The sequence below is a fragment of the Amborella trichopoda genome, chromosome 1, assembly GCF_054954075.1.
Source record: "Amborella trichopoda isolate Santa Cruz 75 chromosome 1, AtrichopodaSantaCruz75HAP2 v2.0, whole genome shotgun sequence".
In the NCBI taxonomy this organism is placed as follows: Eukaryota; Viridiplantae; Streptophyta; class Magnoliopsida; order Amborellales; family Amborellaceae; genus Amborella; species Amborella trichopoda.
Genome location: NC_142336.1, coordinates 47583434 through 47600987, shown reverse-complemented (window position 1 = coordinate 47600987; position 17554 = coordinate 47583434). Strand labels below are relative to the sequence as shown.

Sequence of the window (17554 nt, the reverse complement as noted above, 5' to 3'; positions counted from 1 at the left end):
AAGAAGGGCCACTATATGGGAGTTCTGGTCCCAGGAGCCTGATGAGTAGAACAAACTAGAGCATCAACACTCCCCTTCTCTAAAAATACCAAAATACAGCACCTAGCTCGCAATATAGATTAAAAGAAAATTTTTAAAATTTCAACAAAAAAAATCCACTAAAAGAACACCAAAAGAAAAAACAATAGTAAGTGGTCTTTGGCTATTTCAAAAAGGAAAAAAAAAATTGAAGTACCCTTTGGTTGTAAATAGATATCCAAAGTGAAGCTCAAGTTAGACAGCTCACAAAGAGAGAAGTAAAAATAAGCAAGTTGCAATGAGATTGCCCGGATGCTGAAGATGACGATGATGAATGTTGAAAGCAACAGTGACCAGTTTTTTAAAATGCGGCCGCATCGCCGAATATGCCACCACATCATGCCCAATACACTCGCAACCGCATCACCAAACACTGCATATGGGCTTTTGATGGGATGTGTCCGCATATGTGCAGCATCCCACTGCAGCCTCATAGCGCATAACCCGCATAGGGCGTATATGCGGACTGCGTGTGAAATGAAAAATACCCCCTCAAGAAGGGGTATTTTGGTCTTTTCAATCCCTAAAAAGGGGGGAAAGGATTTTGGGGGGTATAAAACCCCCTAAACCACCAAAATCAGCAACATCCGTGGCCTTTATGAGATCAAATCGATCAAAAAAAAAAGTGGCGAAAATTTTATTTTTCAAAATTCTTGGATTTTTGTCGTGAATGAATTTTGGTTGTTGATTTGTTTATTTTGGGAGGTTGATTTGAGTTTTAGCAAAGTTTTAACAACAAATTTGAGATTATGGTTGTTGAACGTTTTATGAAGTTAATTTCTAGTTTTTACTTTCTAATGTCTTCTATGATATATCAACGGATATTGGATATACAAAATCTCTGACAGCTAATACTTTTGGAGTTAATGAATAATTTAAATACCTACTACCACATAAATGACGTCCATATTTTTTCCTATTCATTAACCTTTCTTTTAGATTTTTTAGAATTTTTTTATATTTATTGACTGCATCGGGCCCCCCAACGCATGGACTCAAAACAGTAGTAAAAAGCCATCTTTCTCAAAAAAAAAAAAAAAAAATTTCTCAAAAAAACAATAGTAAAAAGCCTTGTTTGAGAGAATGGGTGGTCCGTTTCAGCAATTAGATACAAGTGGGGTGGTTGATTATCAACTTCTAGTGTAGCTATCTGCTAGAGGCTATTGGTCATATTATCACTACCGGAAATGACAAGAAAAGTACTTCTCATCTAAAATACACTTCAATCACAAGTGACATGGAAAAATTGCAATACCATGTAGTTTTGGGAGATAAAGAACAGCTGTATATCACAGAATTACATTCTCACAATTAATACATACGTAGCAGCTTATAGCAAGGAGTCGCTAGCTATCAATTGAATACCCTGATAGAGATATAGGAATTTCCATGATACACATCAACAAAGAGGAACATATCCCCAAGGATAGCGAAGAAAAATCCGCCCTCCCCAACATCTTGGCAACCTGCTTGAGACATCTGGGCGCATCGCCAAGGGAATCTGCCTCTAGGTGCTAGGCTTTTGCCCTAGGCAGGCGCCTAGGTGCCAAGGTGGGGACTCAAGATGGTTTTGCTCTTACATCATCTTGAACATGCAATTTTCGCGATTCACTTAAATGTATTTTTGCCACTTTATAGGTTTCCATGCAATGCAATACGCTGCATTGCATTATAACATCACCATCATCAACATCAATGCCTTCTCCCAACTAATTGGGGTCAGCTACAAGAATCCTGGTCCATCATTCTGCTCTATCAAGGATCATACCCTCAGTGAGGCCATAAGTCCCCATATATTTTCTTACCACTCCCAACCATTGCTTTTTAGGTCTACCCTTTGCCCTTTCTCAGCCTTCTACTTGAATTAACTCGCACCTCCTAACAGATGTTGTACTGGGCCCGCAGCACACATGGCCAGCCACCTAAGTCTATTTTCTCTCATCTTATTGCCTATAGGTGTCATACCTAAATTCTCTTGAATGTATTTACTTCGAATTGTATACCTTCTCATCTCAACATCCTCATCCATCTCAACATCCTCATCTCAGCTACATTCGCTTTATGGGTATGCGTTATAACATCACCTATGATAAAATCAACCTAGAAAAACCACAAGTTTTATATCAAGATGCCAAAGTTTGCACAGCTTTGGACTTCTTCTTTGTTTTACATCTCCGTAGTTTTGTCTTTACCTGGTAGGCCCTTAAAAATATACATGCGGCATGCGTCATATTAGAGTTAAGAGTTTATGACAAGGAGAGTAAAGTCAATAACATGAAAAGTGCAATCCATGTGTGTGCTTATTGCATATATGTGGTCACAAGCATGTCAATGAAAGTAACAGAAAATTGTTGTTGGTCCCCTCCAACTAAGATGTGGATTTGGTAAGCAATAAAGGAGAGCAATTAGAGAGAGAGAGAGAGAGAAAGAACAGAGAGGGAGGAGAGATACCCTATTCAAACTAAAAACCGAGAGAGAGAAAGAGCGAGAGAGAGAGAGAAAGAGATCCATAATAAGCAAGGGAGTTTGATTGTTTGCCTTTCTCATGTCGTGAATTTTTAAGAATTAAATATAAATTGTGAAAGCTTGTGATAACATATTTATTCACACCTCCTTTATCTTCCCACCCGTGCCTTTATATCTAATATATCAATATCTCTCTTCACACCACAGAATATTTATGTAATGTATTTCTTCACGACAATGCCTTTATCTTCTCTGCCCCCCCCCCCCCCCCCCCCTCCCAAATCATATGTCCCTTGGGGCACCTCAATAAGACCCCTTTCACATGGTAATTATATCTCATCAATAATCACAGCCTTTCCGTTTCATTATTCCAACAAAATAAGAGCATTAGAAACTCAAACATCAAGACTGTTTAAACAAAAAATAATAGTTCAATAGCAGCTATTGTGAACACATCAACGGCAAGTGATATTGAAGTAGGAATATTTGGATGTGTTTTATCTGAACATCTAAATACACATGCATATATGCATAAACATATACATAAATACATCACATACACAATGTACAACAGCTGTGCATGCACACACGCGCACACACACACAAAACCATCCATATGAGCATATACTCACACATACAAATACCAAGATGTGTACATGAAAATATGAGTGTGTACAAATATATATGTATCTAGATTATCTAATAGTCGATCTATCTATCAATTGATACTAAACACACACACACAGACACATACGTGTGTTTATTATGCACATATAAATGAATTTCTTATCAAACTATTTCTCCATATATTATCATCATTGTCCTCTTTGTTTATGAATGCAATATATGGCATCAAACTGTTTCTGTGCATGCAATATGTACATACAAAGATGTGCCCCCCTTGCATTGCATACACACATACCTAAAGTGAGAAAGGAGTCAATAGGAAATACAAAAGAAAGAATTGAATAAATTAAATAATCGAACGTGATTATAAATGTGACAAATTATTTGATATGTGCTTACCAATAAATATGGTGGATCACCACCTATAGCTGAAACTCTATAATACCGATGATTGGACGAACCCATCTTACCCCTAAAAGTAGGCAACACAGCTATTTAGACATATACAAGAGAAAATTGTACATTCGTGTAAAGGCAAAAGACAATGAGTTACCATCAAAGCAATTAACAGAGGGAACCTGCATTATTAAATAGAAAAACTAAAATGGCAAATCACTAGATCATGAAGCATTCTTAACCTCTATCATTTTGATGATTTGACCCAAAAATTAGTACTATCCCCTGTAAGACATTCATATTTCAATTAATGTACAAAACAAATTTAATGAACAAATCAAATAGCAAAAAGCAGTCCACAAGAAATACTTTAGTAAACAAATAGGAGAAACCAAGTTATGAACCAAAGTGTGCCCAGACAAACCAGCCACTAAAAAGATATAGAATAAGAGAGAGAAAAAAGAGGTGGTAGTACAGTATGCCTTTTTGAAAGACTCAATTGAAGGGCAGATAAACATTAAGGAATATTGCATATACAAAATCAAATGAAGAATAATATGATTATTCCAATTATATTACCCAGGAAATAGAAGATCTCTCCATCCATGGTTGGAGACAGATTGTCACGTAACTACATGTTCCAACTCTCCAGATCATTACCAAACATGAGTGAACCGAATGGAACATAAATGGTCTAGCCATCTATTAGAATTTTGTTGGTTCCACGTGCTATCTTACTTATCTAATGCATCACAAACATGTGATGTTCAATACATGTCAAGCTATAGAAATGTTAAATACTGTTACAACCTAGGATGGGGTCTGGAATATCTTGGAGCCCCATACTTCAACAATTTAAAATGAACCAAATAACAGCAGGGACAAATGGGAGATAGTGAATAACACGCATAGACATATTTGGGAAACCATACGATATAGCACATTGATTCACTTGTGAAAATAAGATAGATATTTCAGGCAAATTTGGAGAACAAATAGCACATTTCTCTGTTTCAGTTATCTTCCATGACAAAATGTAACCCATTTGGCTCATCCAACACAAGAAAGCTCTCAAAACACCAGATTTTGCAAGATTACACACTCCCCCACACAGGCTACTCTCCACAAATATACATCCCACCTCCTCCCTAACCCTGCTGTTCCCCACCAATCCAGATTGAGTACCAAAAACCTATTGTAATGCCAACATCTTCTGTTGTCTCTACTGATTTTCATGGCTTAACTCCTAAGAATAAACCTTCCCAACTCCATAATTTTCCCATTCTCATTACACCCACGCTCCAATCAAGAAGTGCACCCTACCTCCAAGATTGTCCGAATTGGCCTGGAACTGTTGGTCTGGACAGAAAACCGGCGGACTGGTGGTCATTCCAATCCTGTTTGTCCCATGGACCAATGTGTCAACTGAAATGGTAACGAACCAATGGACCGGCAAGTGTAGTGACCAGACAGGAGAGTCCCAATGGATAAAAGAAATATGTTTCTGACCTTTTTATTATGGAAAAAGTTTATATAAGGATGCAACAGTATAATGTAGAACTACGAATGCACCTCAAAAATCAATCGAAAAAAGTAGTTTTAATGTTGAAAAACCCTTTGATTGATCATCTCAACATCGAGATGTATGACCATGAAAAATAAAAAGATTTTAAGTCTCAGAAATAGTGCATTTTACAACATATTATCTACACCGTCCATTTTCAAGATTTTCATATGTTTATAGATCTATTTTAGTTTAACCATTTTTTAAATTTTAAATTTTATAATTAGGTATAAAAATAAATTTTGAGATAACCCTAAGAATATTTTACATCAAAATTATATACCATGATAAAATTTGAAGGTGCACCTTATCTCTACGGCTACGGATGCATTCGTATGCCAACTGCACCCTTTTATTATTTAGTAATTTTTCCACCTTTTTGGATGGTTTCTTTTGTCCTTTTTATTTCTGTTCCAAGCATTTTGGTCTTCTTGGCTAAAAAAGGTGGAATTTGGGGTTTTAAAAATATAATTTTTTTGAGAGAAACAAAATTTGGCAATTTTTTCCCTTTCCCACTCTACCTAAAAGCAACCCAACCCGGGCCTTATTATCCAGGAACTTCCAAGAAAAAAATCTGGCTATCATTCCCCCCGACTAAGTCTATTAAATCATTTTTTTTTGTTTTTTATTTGGAACAAAAATGTTTTGTATCGTTGTGTTTTTGCAAAAATGATTTTGTTCTTTTCCAACTCAATGAAATAACTTGCTTCGTTTGTTGATTCTAACTGTTGTTTTATCATTATTAAGTTTAAAAAACATTACATTTTTTGCCTTATATGCATCTTTTAAAAATAAATACTTGGTTCCTTTGGTTTTTTTATTTTCATTATTTTTGTTATTTAACACACCAATTGAGGGAATATATCCACAGGTTGGGAGCTCTATACCAAAAGAACAAAATGAGTTATCTCAAAACCCATCAGAAATGATAGAGTGTATATCATTCAAACACAGCAGCCCTTAATGAGGCTTAGGTAAAGAGAAAAAGAGGAGTACATGTACCAAAGGAGGGAGGAGGAAATGGGGAAGGGACTGGGAGGGTAGACGAATTCAAGAGGAAAAGAGAGAAGAGAGACATAAGAGATAATAGGGAAAAGAAAATAAGAAAGAGGGGTGAGGTTCTGAGATGGGCAGAGGACCTGAGGAAGAAGCTCTAGAGGAGCTACTACTTGTTGTTTCATTGTGTTCTTCTTTGGTTGGCCAAGGCATCAGCCACTTCGTTGGCTGCCCTAGGCACACAACTGAAGGTCACTCAAAATCCCCCGAGTCAGTGTGTCCTATGAATATTGAGAAGGCGATGATGACTACCGCTCATTCAAATCCAAATGGGCCTGGAATCACCACAAAGCATCCATCTATATTCAGTTTTAGAGCATTCTTAGGAAAGGGACACCAGAAATTGCGGGTTTGTTGGGGTGATGGGCTAATGGGCAGAAGACTCTCTCAGCTGTTACGTAGGAGAGAGGTCCTTTGATGTGCAATGACAGGTAGTCCCTTGGCCCATGAAGACCTTTTGGACCTGACAAGGTCCCGAAAGGACAGTGAGAGTGTTATCTTCTCCTAGAATATCCAGCAATTTCGTTGTTTTTATATTCTCGATAAAATGGCCATTACCGAGACCTTCCATCGCAGACACCCCAATTTGGGATATTGAACAATCAAGAAGGCCTCAAAAATTGGGAGGGCGGAAGCTGAGGTCACTCACAGATAATAGAAAGTCTCGGGTAGGGTTGTCCACAAAATTTGAGTGACATCGTGCTGCAGGAAGATGTGGTCAATTATTCTTCTGCTTTCTTACACATAGCACAATGGTTAGGTAGCTGATGGCCCCCCATTTTGACATTTGGTCAATGGGCAAGGTTCTTCCTGAGAGCAGAATCCAATTAAAGGCTTGGACTGTATGAGGGACGGTACAATTCCACACCTTGAGTGGGATCTGTGTTGTAGTGGACCTAAGAGAATTGAAGAAACATGAGACCGAGAATTTCTCTGTTGCCACCAGGGCCTACATCAGTTTATCGTGACAATTATTTGGGCAAAACAAGACTAGGAGCGAGTTGATGAGGAGTACCAGTTGCCAGCATTCCTCATCAATGAGTGCCCTGCAAAAAGGACGTGACCAAATAATGTCACCACCCAAAACTTTGGACTTCTGCCACCTAAATGTCCATGTTCTTTGCAACAGCAAGAAGGGAAGGTCACCGTGCCATTAACAGTTGATCCCCCACCCAAAAGTCGTTCCAAAACCGAATGCGATGACCACAACACAGCTTGAATCTCGTTTTTGCCATGAAAGATACTATAATGGGAACCACCCTCCATCTTCAACCCCATATTTTACCTAGATGACCTCTTTTCCAATGTTTGTCATCTTCTCGAGTGTACCTCCACCACCATATTCCCAGTAAGACTAAATAATTTTCTGTCAGCCTCCTAATGCCTGAACCGCCCTTACCTTTAGGTAAGTACGATAATCCAAGCTATCAAGTGTTCATTATCGCCCCTGACTAGAGGAAATCTTTCATAGGCCCTCTAGCTTTGTCACCACAGATGTGGACATATGAAACAAGGATATTGTAAGTGTTAAAAGTGTTAAAACAAAGCCTAGTTTAATGAAACAATGGGGAATGGAAAACAATTATACTCAATATATGTCACTTTCCTTTCGGTTTCCCAGTCAGTTTGTTGTTCTCTATTTGGGTTTTTTCTATTCTAAACTGAAATTTTTGTTTTTTCGCATTTATTTGTTCCATTAATGCTTAAATGCTAGTTTTTCTTTGCGGATGTGGATTTATGGTGTCTAATATAATTTGTTTCCCATTTCCAAATATAATGGTGTTATATTTTTATTTTTGTTCTTAGAATTCTTCTGAATTTCTTTCTTAATTACTATATTTTTTGGATTTCTCCATATTTTTCTTGAAGTTTTCTTTTTTTGCATTTTCGGCGAACCAGTCTGATCCAACAAGACTGGTTAGACCCCTCCAACTAGGACAGCTTCTACAATTTTCTAAGAGGTGTTTCAACCATAGTTACCGGGATCTACTACTTTGGTAGGCGATCCCTTCTAGGATCTCAATTCTGTCGCTCCCGGAACGGATCTCTCAGGGATCTCGATTTTAAATTTTGGGATCTCAAACCCCACTTATAAGGATCCTGATTCCTGCTGTTAGGGATCTCGATTCCAACCTTACAAACCAAGAAACAACTAAACTGATGATTTTCTTTGCTTATAGCCAACTAACGACACAACTATTTCTTGTTTGCTATCAATAATAAGATACCTACGTTAAAGAGTATACATAATCCTAGAATATTATACACTTTTTGGTAACAAGATCCCCAAAAAGTTGGGATCAAGATTCCAAAAGGTCGGGATCAAGATCCCCAAAAGGTTGGAATCTTGATCCCTAACATTTGGGAATCTCGATCGCTATCATGTGCATTGTATGGATGACGTTCCCAACTATAGGGATCTTCTAGCATTTCACAATCCCTCGCCCCCCATCCCGATCCCGATCCCCATCCCCATCCCCATCCCCATCCCGGTACCATTCCCGCTCCCGATTCCAACAACTATGGTTTCAACAATGCAATGAGGCCCCTATTATTTTTGCCAATGTTTTGAGCAATATTATATTGTTATAGATGCTTTGGCAAAAGAGGGAGTGGACAGGAGTTCCCTTTTTGTTTATCACTTGCTTCCTCTTCCTTCTTGGGAAGAGACCACATCATCTACTTTTTTGTATCCTTTCTATCGAGTTGTGCCATATTTTAAAATTCATTAAAACTACATTACTCATGAAAACTAGCAGACGGCTTAGTATGTTGTTATACAGACCGTACTACATATCAACCATATAAAGACTAATAAATTGAAGGGCTAAAACCCATTTCTACACAATCCACTAATTGATCTCTTAGTTGTGGGAGAGTGAAGTAACTATAACCATTTGATCAAAGAAAATTGCAAATTCTTATTTCATCCATTTATAAGTAACAGCTTATTTTTCAGAGTTGGGGGAAAAAAGCATCTAGTTTGTTTGCAACAGAGAAGCTACTGTATCTAGAAGGAAGGCAGGCTGACCACTACAACTTCAATAGAAGTTTAAGATCAAAAGTAAAGCCAAGCCCAAATCAAGCATTAGTAAACACTTGGAACATATTACGAGGAAATATGCATATGTAACACACCATTTCACTATGGAGCTCTCCTCACTCCCATCCATCCCCTGCCCACTATCAAAAATTGTAATCTTCCTCTCAATACAAGTCACGCTGCAACAAATAAAAAGGTAAGTTGAAGGGATCAAAAATATAAATTTAAAACTGAAAAACACAATAAAGAAAAAGAGCATCACAACTCCATAATCCACATCGCCTGTCAATCAAACAAAACTTAAAGCATCATAATGGCTCAAGAGGATCAAATGGAAAAAAATAGGAGCTCCTTACAAACAAGATCCTATGAGCTCTACAAAGATAGTTCAAGAGCAGATGTACAGATAAAAAATTCCAAAAGAAACAGAAATGGCACACCAATATCCACATTCATCATCATGATAAGATGTAGCAAGGTTTTACGTTGGCTGCCTCTAACGCAACCCACCTCCAATACCCGGGCTTGGGACAGGTTAAGGGAAAGTTTAAGGTCCTCACCCTTCTTAGACCAACCGCATATCCACAGTCATCATCATGATAAGATGTGGCAAAGTTTTACACTGGCAGCCTCTAATGCAACCCACCTCCTATAACCGGGCTTGGGATGGGTTAAGGGAAAGTTTAAGGTCCTCACCCTTCTTAGACTAACCCCACATCTACAATCACAACCTCAAATTCAAAACTTTGCAATGTATCCAAAGTATCCAGATACATGGTGATTTTACCTGATCAAGCGTCTCTCACATGGACCATTTGACCAAACTGCTTGTAAGGAGTTATCCTGATAAGCCCAAAAATAGCAAGGATATTGTGAAGCAGTTTATTAAATCAATAATATAAAACTTACAAGTACAATGATGAAACCAAATCCAATACTTAGGCAGTATCATCCAAATTACTCACAATCAAATCAGCAAGAGCAGTCTCAAAGGAGTACTCTGCAGGAAGCTCTGACAGCAGTTCTGTATCGGGAGTTATATCCCACATATTCTGAAAAAAAAAAAAAAAAAATTACTTTTCTTTGAGTGGGCATAAACACTGAGCATCCAAATTTCAACTATCACATGAAATATAAATCTCATATCCCAAACCAAGTTCAGAGGACATAATATACATAATACTGTAATTGTACATGTATGTCATGCCAAGAAGTTGATGTGGTAACATACACTGGAAGAACAAGTGTTAGAAAAGAATAGATTACAACCTGATAGGTGTCCACGGTTCCTGCATGGCCATCCTGACCAAAAAGAAAAAACAATAAAAATAACTAAAAACACTCATATCTTCCATTCTATTTAATTAGATAATCAAAAGAAAGAACTAGTAGAGTTGCAAAACGATGCTCACATGCAGGATAAGCATGTTGATTTTCTTGACACTGTAATTCTTAAAGGATATTCTTCCCTCCACTCTATTGCCCAGTATGTCTTCCAAGTACATGTCACCTCCCCATTGGATAGTCCTCTTCTGCTCAGAATGCTTTTTCGTCTTTTTCTCATACTCCTTTCTCACAACAGCAATAAAATCACGGACCAATGCTGCCTCCCCTTGCAATGCCAACTCTACGCTCATTCCATTTGGCATAAAAATTTTAAACTTATAAATTTTAGCTTCTCCCTCTTCATCTAAATATTGCCCCAAAGGCCTCTTCTTTGAACTACGAAGCGTCATTATGTCACTCCTTCGAGCATGTATCTCTTTTTTTCTTTATTTTTCTTTTCTTAATGGGTTGTTTGTGTTACTTAAGAGAAAGGAACAATATAATTGCTTACGTGGTGGGAAATGATGGTCGATGAACCTGGTGAAAAACCACCAGAATTGATAAGCAGTCCATAAAACTTCTACATGAATCAGCTAAGTCTATCTTCAAAAAGAAAGGCTTATCTAGCAGTAGAAAAGGGCTTGTAAGATAACATTCGAAAAAAGCATTTGAACATCAATCCTTTACTTCAACCATGACAAGTGTGCTGTATATAACGAATTAAGGAACCATATTGTAGAGAAGAAGAAAAGAAAACAGCTAAATTTTGGAAGTTGGACAACGTGACCTAGCACGGTGTATATAAATTTTCTTCTTTTATTTTTCACCGACTAGATCACTCACAATGGTCCAAGTACAATAAAACTCTCTCGAAATATGCAAATAAATAATAAAAGGAAGTTCTCACTTGCTACCACTAAATACAACTTCTTTATTCAAGCTTTTGGAATAAGAAAGCACAAGAAAGAAATAATACAAAGCCCAAAGCAAAAGATGCCAGAGATACCTCAACCGGGCTTAGTAACCGGGTCTCCTCCTCCAATTGTGTATGGGATCAATGGTCTATCTCGGATCTACCAAGTATGGGAAAACTTAAGGCTCAACCCTTAATTATGAGAGCAAGCAACAATTAATTGCATAAGGCTTCAATTCCTTCACCAACTAAGTGGGGCATGACCCCCTTCTAACCCCCTTTAGAGATTTTGAGATGAGAGAGGAGAGAGAGTGGTGTGCCACCCTTCTACAGAGAAAGATGAGTTTTGTGGTGTAGAGAATTATGGGAAAGGAGGCCTCTATTTATAGATTTTTCATGGTCTAGGGTTTCCTTAGGATTAGCCATCCTTAGTGAGATTTGATCTAGACCATTGATCATATGAGACCTGTGGGGTGAGAGATATGAGTCATCCATTCCTTAACTCAGCCATCATGATTCAAAAGAACGTGTTAGAACCTTATCCTCCAGTTTCCTAAACCTAGTCCCATCAAATATTGTAATATGGAAAATATTATTAATCATAGTGTTATTTTTCCATAATCTTATCATATAATATTTTGATTTAAATCTATCTCTCTTAGACTTCAAATCATACCAAAATTGAATAATCAAATGCAATTTAATCATAAAACTTTTCATTCTTGTTTCAATCAAAATCTCTACAAAACACTTCACGTAAATTTTCAACTTAATTGATTGCTTTGATTCACAAGGTCAGAAAATAAGAAAGTACCCCCACTAAGTGGGCTGTGCCACCCATGGGTCCCCTATGTGGGCCCCACACACATCACAATGGTTGGACTGGGAGTCCATGGGCCCTCTCAAATATTATGAATTATAAAATTATTAAAATGATTTTTAGAATATTGCAACTGAAGAAATTCTCTCCGAATATTTAAATACTGAAATTGAATATCTTTGGATTCATAAATCCAATTAATAAAAATAAAAAATCCAGAGATTCAAAAAAATCAAATAATCAATCTAAAAATCATATATCATCAAAATAAATGAAACTACATAATTTTGATGGGAATCAAATCTGTCAAGGTGTAGGAATTAATATATATCTGGAACACTCCACCTTCAACTGTGGACTATGATCCACACCAGCTTTCTCAAACTGACCCAGCGGTTCTCATGACCCACAGTCCACTGTAGGGGGTTCATGATTGGGCTACCAAAGTAAGCCAATAGGCAAGGGGACATAATCTCAGCCTATGGATTACAGGTTTTCCCTAGAGACGAACCAAGGTCACTTATACCAGATGCAACTACAGCTCTATGGTGCATAATGGTAATCTCTCGCACATGTAGACGCTTCACCCTAAAAGGTGGTTCGCTTTTCCGATATGGTTATCATTTATTTATACATGCCGTATGATGGTTCGAAGATAAGGATTGTGCCCTCATCTCTAAAGACCAACCATCACACACAATGGTCACATTGTCCCTCGGTTCACTCATCCGAGCAACCTCGACCTCATCAAGACATAACCACAAAACCCTCATCGATTTAGTTCTATGCCCAAGTACCATGGGTTTTCCAACTCGAGTGGCCTAGCATGTTGATGGATTAATAATGTATATTGTAGTTTTAGTTTTATGGTTTTTTTCTAGGGTTTTTAGGCCCTCGGCTTACTCATCCGGGCAACTCCGGCCTCATCAAGAGATAACCCACAAAACCCTCATCGATTTAGTCTTATGCCCAGGTACCATGAGTTTTCCAACTTGACCGGCTTAGCATGTTGATGGAAGGAAAAATTCTTCTTATTTTGGATTTTATTTAATTTTAATAATGTATATTGTAGTTTTAGTTTTAGGATTTATTTCTAGGGTTTTTATGATTTCTAGAGTTTTTTTATTTACTATTCACAAGTATTATTCATGGTACTATTCACAGTAACTTCACAGTCACTGTTCATGCGTTACTATTCATGTAATACTGTTCACAGGGGTATTTTTGGAATTTTGGTATTGTTTTAGAGGTATTTTAGAGTATTTAATATTTATTTGAATCTCAAGTTAAATTACGATTTCATAGACTTATAAAAAGTTAGATATCATAGTTTGAGGGAGATGTTATTGGAATAAAGTTTACTTTCTGAAAGAAGAAAGTTCTTCTTCTCTTGGCATGATTTATAGTCATGTTCTTTCTCTATTGAAGTTCAGGATAACAGTGGATTCAATTGCTCTGCATCAAGTGGTATTAGAGCATGGTTCGAGGATGGCTACAGATTGCGATGGCTTATTGTGGAGGTCTTAGCCGTAGGGATGCCGATCTGATCCAACTGCGTAAGGAAATCAACAATTTGACCGAGAGGGTTACAAAGTTATCGTTGTGCAAGTAGGGTCAGCAACATCGTGCCCTAAACGAAGAGGAATCTACATGGTTAGATTCAAATCGTGAGGGTTTTATGGAGAATGGCGTGAATCGGAGTCCGACTCATAGTTGGAGCGCACTGATAAAGCTGCCTTCAACCACCCATTCTATGTACGTACTCCGCATTGGGGGCCTCACGTTCGGGAAAATGAATCATGGGATTTAGTTGATCTACATGACTTGAAGGAGAATAAGGTTTTTCTTAGTGTACGTCATATCGAAAATCCACTAGTTGTAGATTGAGATCTGCCACCAATTGTTGATACATACTTAGATGATGAACAAGATTTTGGAAGAGATCTAATCTATGATGGTGATCAATACTTCATGAGTGAACCGATCTTTAACGAAGAAAAAGATGTAAGATCTGGAACATTTAGGAGATTTAGGGCACTGGAATCAGAGTAGCGCAGTGGAAGTGTGGTCGACTCAGATTCTACAAATTGTGAACTGGTTTTAGAAAGTGATCAACTAGATGTTGAGAAAACCTCCAAAGGCCAAAAACTTGAGTTTGGAGTATCTTACATGATTTCCAATGGGAGTTCACAAATATTTGAATTTGATAAATTTGCATGGAATCATCATTATCCATATCAGAACCCATTTCTTGAGGAATTTTTTTTTATCTCAAATAATATTTGAGCCGACAAAGAAAAGGAAGGTTAAAGAAGGTGGTTTTGATGTTGAGTTCATATCTCGAGGACAAGTTTTCTCTAACAAGGGGAGAATGATGGAGAGAAAATTTCTTTTTCTTTTGTATTTTTATTCAATTTCAATTATGTATATTGTAGTTTTAGTTTTAAGGTTTATTTCTAGGGTTTTTATTTTTTTGTTTACTATTCACAAGTACTATTCATGGTATTGTTTACTCGTTACTGTCCACAGGGATATTTTAGAAAGTTTGTTATTGTTTTAAGGGTATTTTAGAGTATTAAATGTGTATTTGAATCTCAAGTTAAATTAGGGCTTCATAGGATTATAAAAGGTTAGATGTTATAGTTTGGGGGAGATGTTGTTGGAATAAATTTTATTTTATAAAAGAAGAAAGTTCTTCTTCTCTTTGCTTGATTTACAGCCATGTTCTTTCTCTATTATTGTTGATCTTACTTGTTTAAGGTTCAAGAGAACAATGGATTCAATTTCCAACATTTTCTACCTGCATCACATGTCAAGCGAAGTCTAAGTATCGACAAATAGCATTTGCCTAGTATGGTCCACAAAGGACCACAGAAACCCAACAAATTTGCCATCATGATCATCTTAAGGTTTAGCAATACAATGTACATTTATTTGTATGCGAAAAATTTGCACAACCATAGGGGAGATTTCCCAACCTCAACAAGAAAACCAGTGAGAGTGAAGACGAAGAGCATGGCAAAAACAATTCAGTTCTCACATAGCAAATAGAAGGAAATATTAGTTCTAATATCATATTGCATTTACACACAGCAAATAGATGGAAATATTAGTTCTAAGATAATATTGCACTGACACACATTAATTTATTTTCAAACAAAATTTACCAAACTGATGTGTGATCCAGCAATGATAAATACACGTGACAACCAGCAATGATAATGAAACATGACATGAGACACACACAAAACATTTAGTCACACTTGATTTATTCATATTGTCAACAAAAAGGAAGGACACATAGCCATTATATCAAATGACCCAAAAAGTAAAAGAAAACTCAGAATAGAAAACATAAATGTAAAATCTAATAGGAAAGAGAATGAAAATGTTAAAAAGGAAAAAGTACCTAGGCACACCAAAAAAAACGACCAAAACATATTGTTTTGACATTGCAAAACCCTCCAGTTGATTCTTGACCTCCAGATTTATGGATATGAAAAATCGATTTCAAGTCTTGAAAATAGTGCACCTTGAAGTACATTATTTGGATGATCCATTTCCAAGATTTTCAAGTATTTATTGTTCTACCCATTTTTAGAGCTTTAGATTTCATGATTAGGGATGAAAATAACTTTTTAGGCCATCACAAAGTTTGCCAGCACCAAAACTACAGCTTTTAGTATGAATTGGAGGCGTGCCTTCCTTAGAATGTTTAAGGTTGACGCCTTATACAAACCGCAAGCATGTAAAAAATGGTGAACACACCTGTATATTTACAGGCTAAAATGTACAAGCAAAACTACATCCCTGAAGCCCAAAAAACTTAGCATTTCATACAAAATTTGAAGAGATACTGCTCAAAAGTGAGAGGTATAAGCCATGACCAACTTGGACAAACATGTTCCGGACTTAATCATTACACAAATAACCCATCATCAAGTGTTCAAGAAAAAAAATCCAAGAAAAAGAACCAGAAACCCTAGCATATCAAACTCAGGCACCAGAAATCCAACAAAAAGAATACACTAACAACCAGAATTATGAAACAAAAAAGTTTAAAACCACCAAAAACACAGCAAATAAACGGCCATCCAGACAAAGTACCAGCATATACAATGAACATTGCTTCAATTTCTCAGTTAACTACACATTTGATAATAAGCAGAAATTCCCAAAGTTCACATTTAGGGAACAAAGCTAGAGTTACCTGGAAAAACCTGTCAAAACTTACTTACAAAAATTGAAATTGAACCAAACCTTGAATTTCACCGTTCAAGCCTAGCCCATTGAACACTTGCGCTAATGCACCCCTGCATGAATTGCAGCATCAGATAGAGAGAGAGAGAGAGAGAGAGAGAGAGAGAGAGAGCTAAGCAAAAGGAGAGAACACGGGTAAACTCTGGAGAGGAACGGGGAACAATCGCAAACTTGGATGAGAAGGAAGAAATGACAAAACTAAAGCAAAGACGAGACTCGAGCATTTAATGGATACGAGTGGGGATTCCCTTGCTACTTCACGCACGACTACTGCCACAGGGTGCAGTGTCTAATTTTAGAGAGTGAGAATTTCTAGAGAGAGAGACGCAAAGGCCGTCAGTGAGAGAGAGAGGAAGGGGGGGCAAGGAGGAGAGAGAGAGAATCGCGAGGGAAACGGAGCGAATCAACTTCGCACGCGTGAGATGACAGAGAGCTTGGACTTATTTATAAGGTTTTAAGTTTAACCGTTACTTTTCCTTTTTTTTGCACCTAAAACAGAGAAGATGAGCTAAATACCGTTTTGGGCTATTAATTACACCTTCTAATCACCACTTATCTTTCATTAAGAGAGATTTGGGTGTGATTATTGAGATTATGGTATTAAAAATTGGCAGCAGGAAGCAGGCTCACACTTATGACACGTTTAAAGCGGATGGCGGGAAACGCCGGGCATCCTGCGTCGAGGCATGTACACCCGCTCTACCCAGTCGAGAACCGACACATGTAATCGACCTTAAAAAAAAAAAAAGGGGCAGCAAAGCCTCATCAAAAAAATATTTTTTAAAAAAACCTTCAAATTGATCTCTGAAAAAAAAAATTTATCAAGTGTTGAAAATAATGTATATTATAACATTTTATATAAGCCGTCTATTTTTAATTATTCATTAAACTATAATTTTTTTACTATTTTTAATCTTCAAATTTCATAATTTATAGTGGAAATTGATCTTAAGGACATTATATAGATTTTTCATTCCCAAAGTGTTTTTCAAACAAGCTTTTTGA

General features: G+C 37.0%; 1 protein-coding gene across 1 annotated transcript in view; it reads right to left on the bottom strand.

Moving 5' to 3' along the window:
- Nucleotides 1-16766, bottom strand: part of GMI1 (gamma-irradiation and mitomycin c induced 1) — a 109979-nt gene extending 93213 nt beyond the window's left edge. Inside the window, exons 1-7 of the mRNA XM_020672217.2 lie at nucleotides 16550-16766; nucleotides 10643-11093; nucleotides 10500-10532; nucleotides 10196-10282; nucleotides 10018-10073; nucleotides 9326-9409; nucleotides 3571-3643 (exon numbers count right to left, since the gene is read on the bottom strand). Of these exons, the coding sequence (XP_020527876.2) occupies nucleotides 3571-3643; nucleotides 9326-9409; nucleotides 10018-10073; nucleotides 10196-10282; nucleotides 10500-10532; nucleotides 10643-10966 (657 nt within the window). The 5' untranslated portion in view covers nucleotides 10967-11093; nucleotides 16550-16766. The remainder of the gene's footprint in view (nucleotides 1-3570; nucleotides 3644-9325; nucleotides 9410-10017; nucleotides 10074-10195; nucleotides 10283-10499; nucleotides 10533-10642; nucleotides 11094-16549) is intronic.
- Nucleotides 16767-17554: the final 788 nt, after the last annotated feature.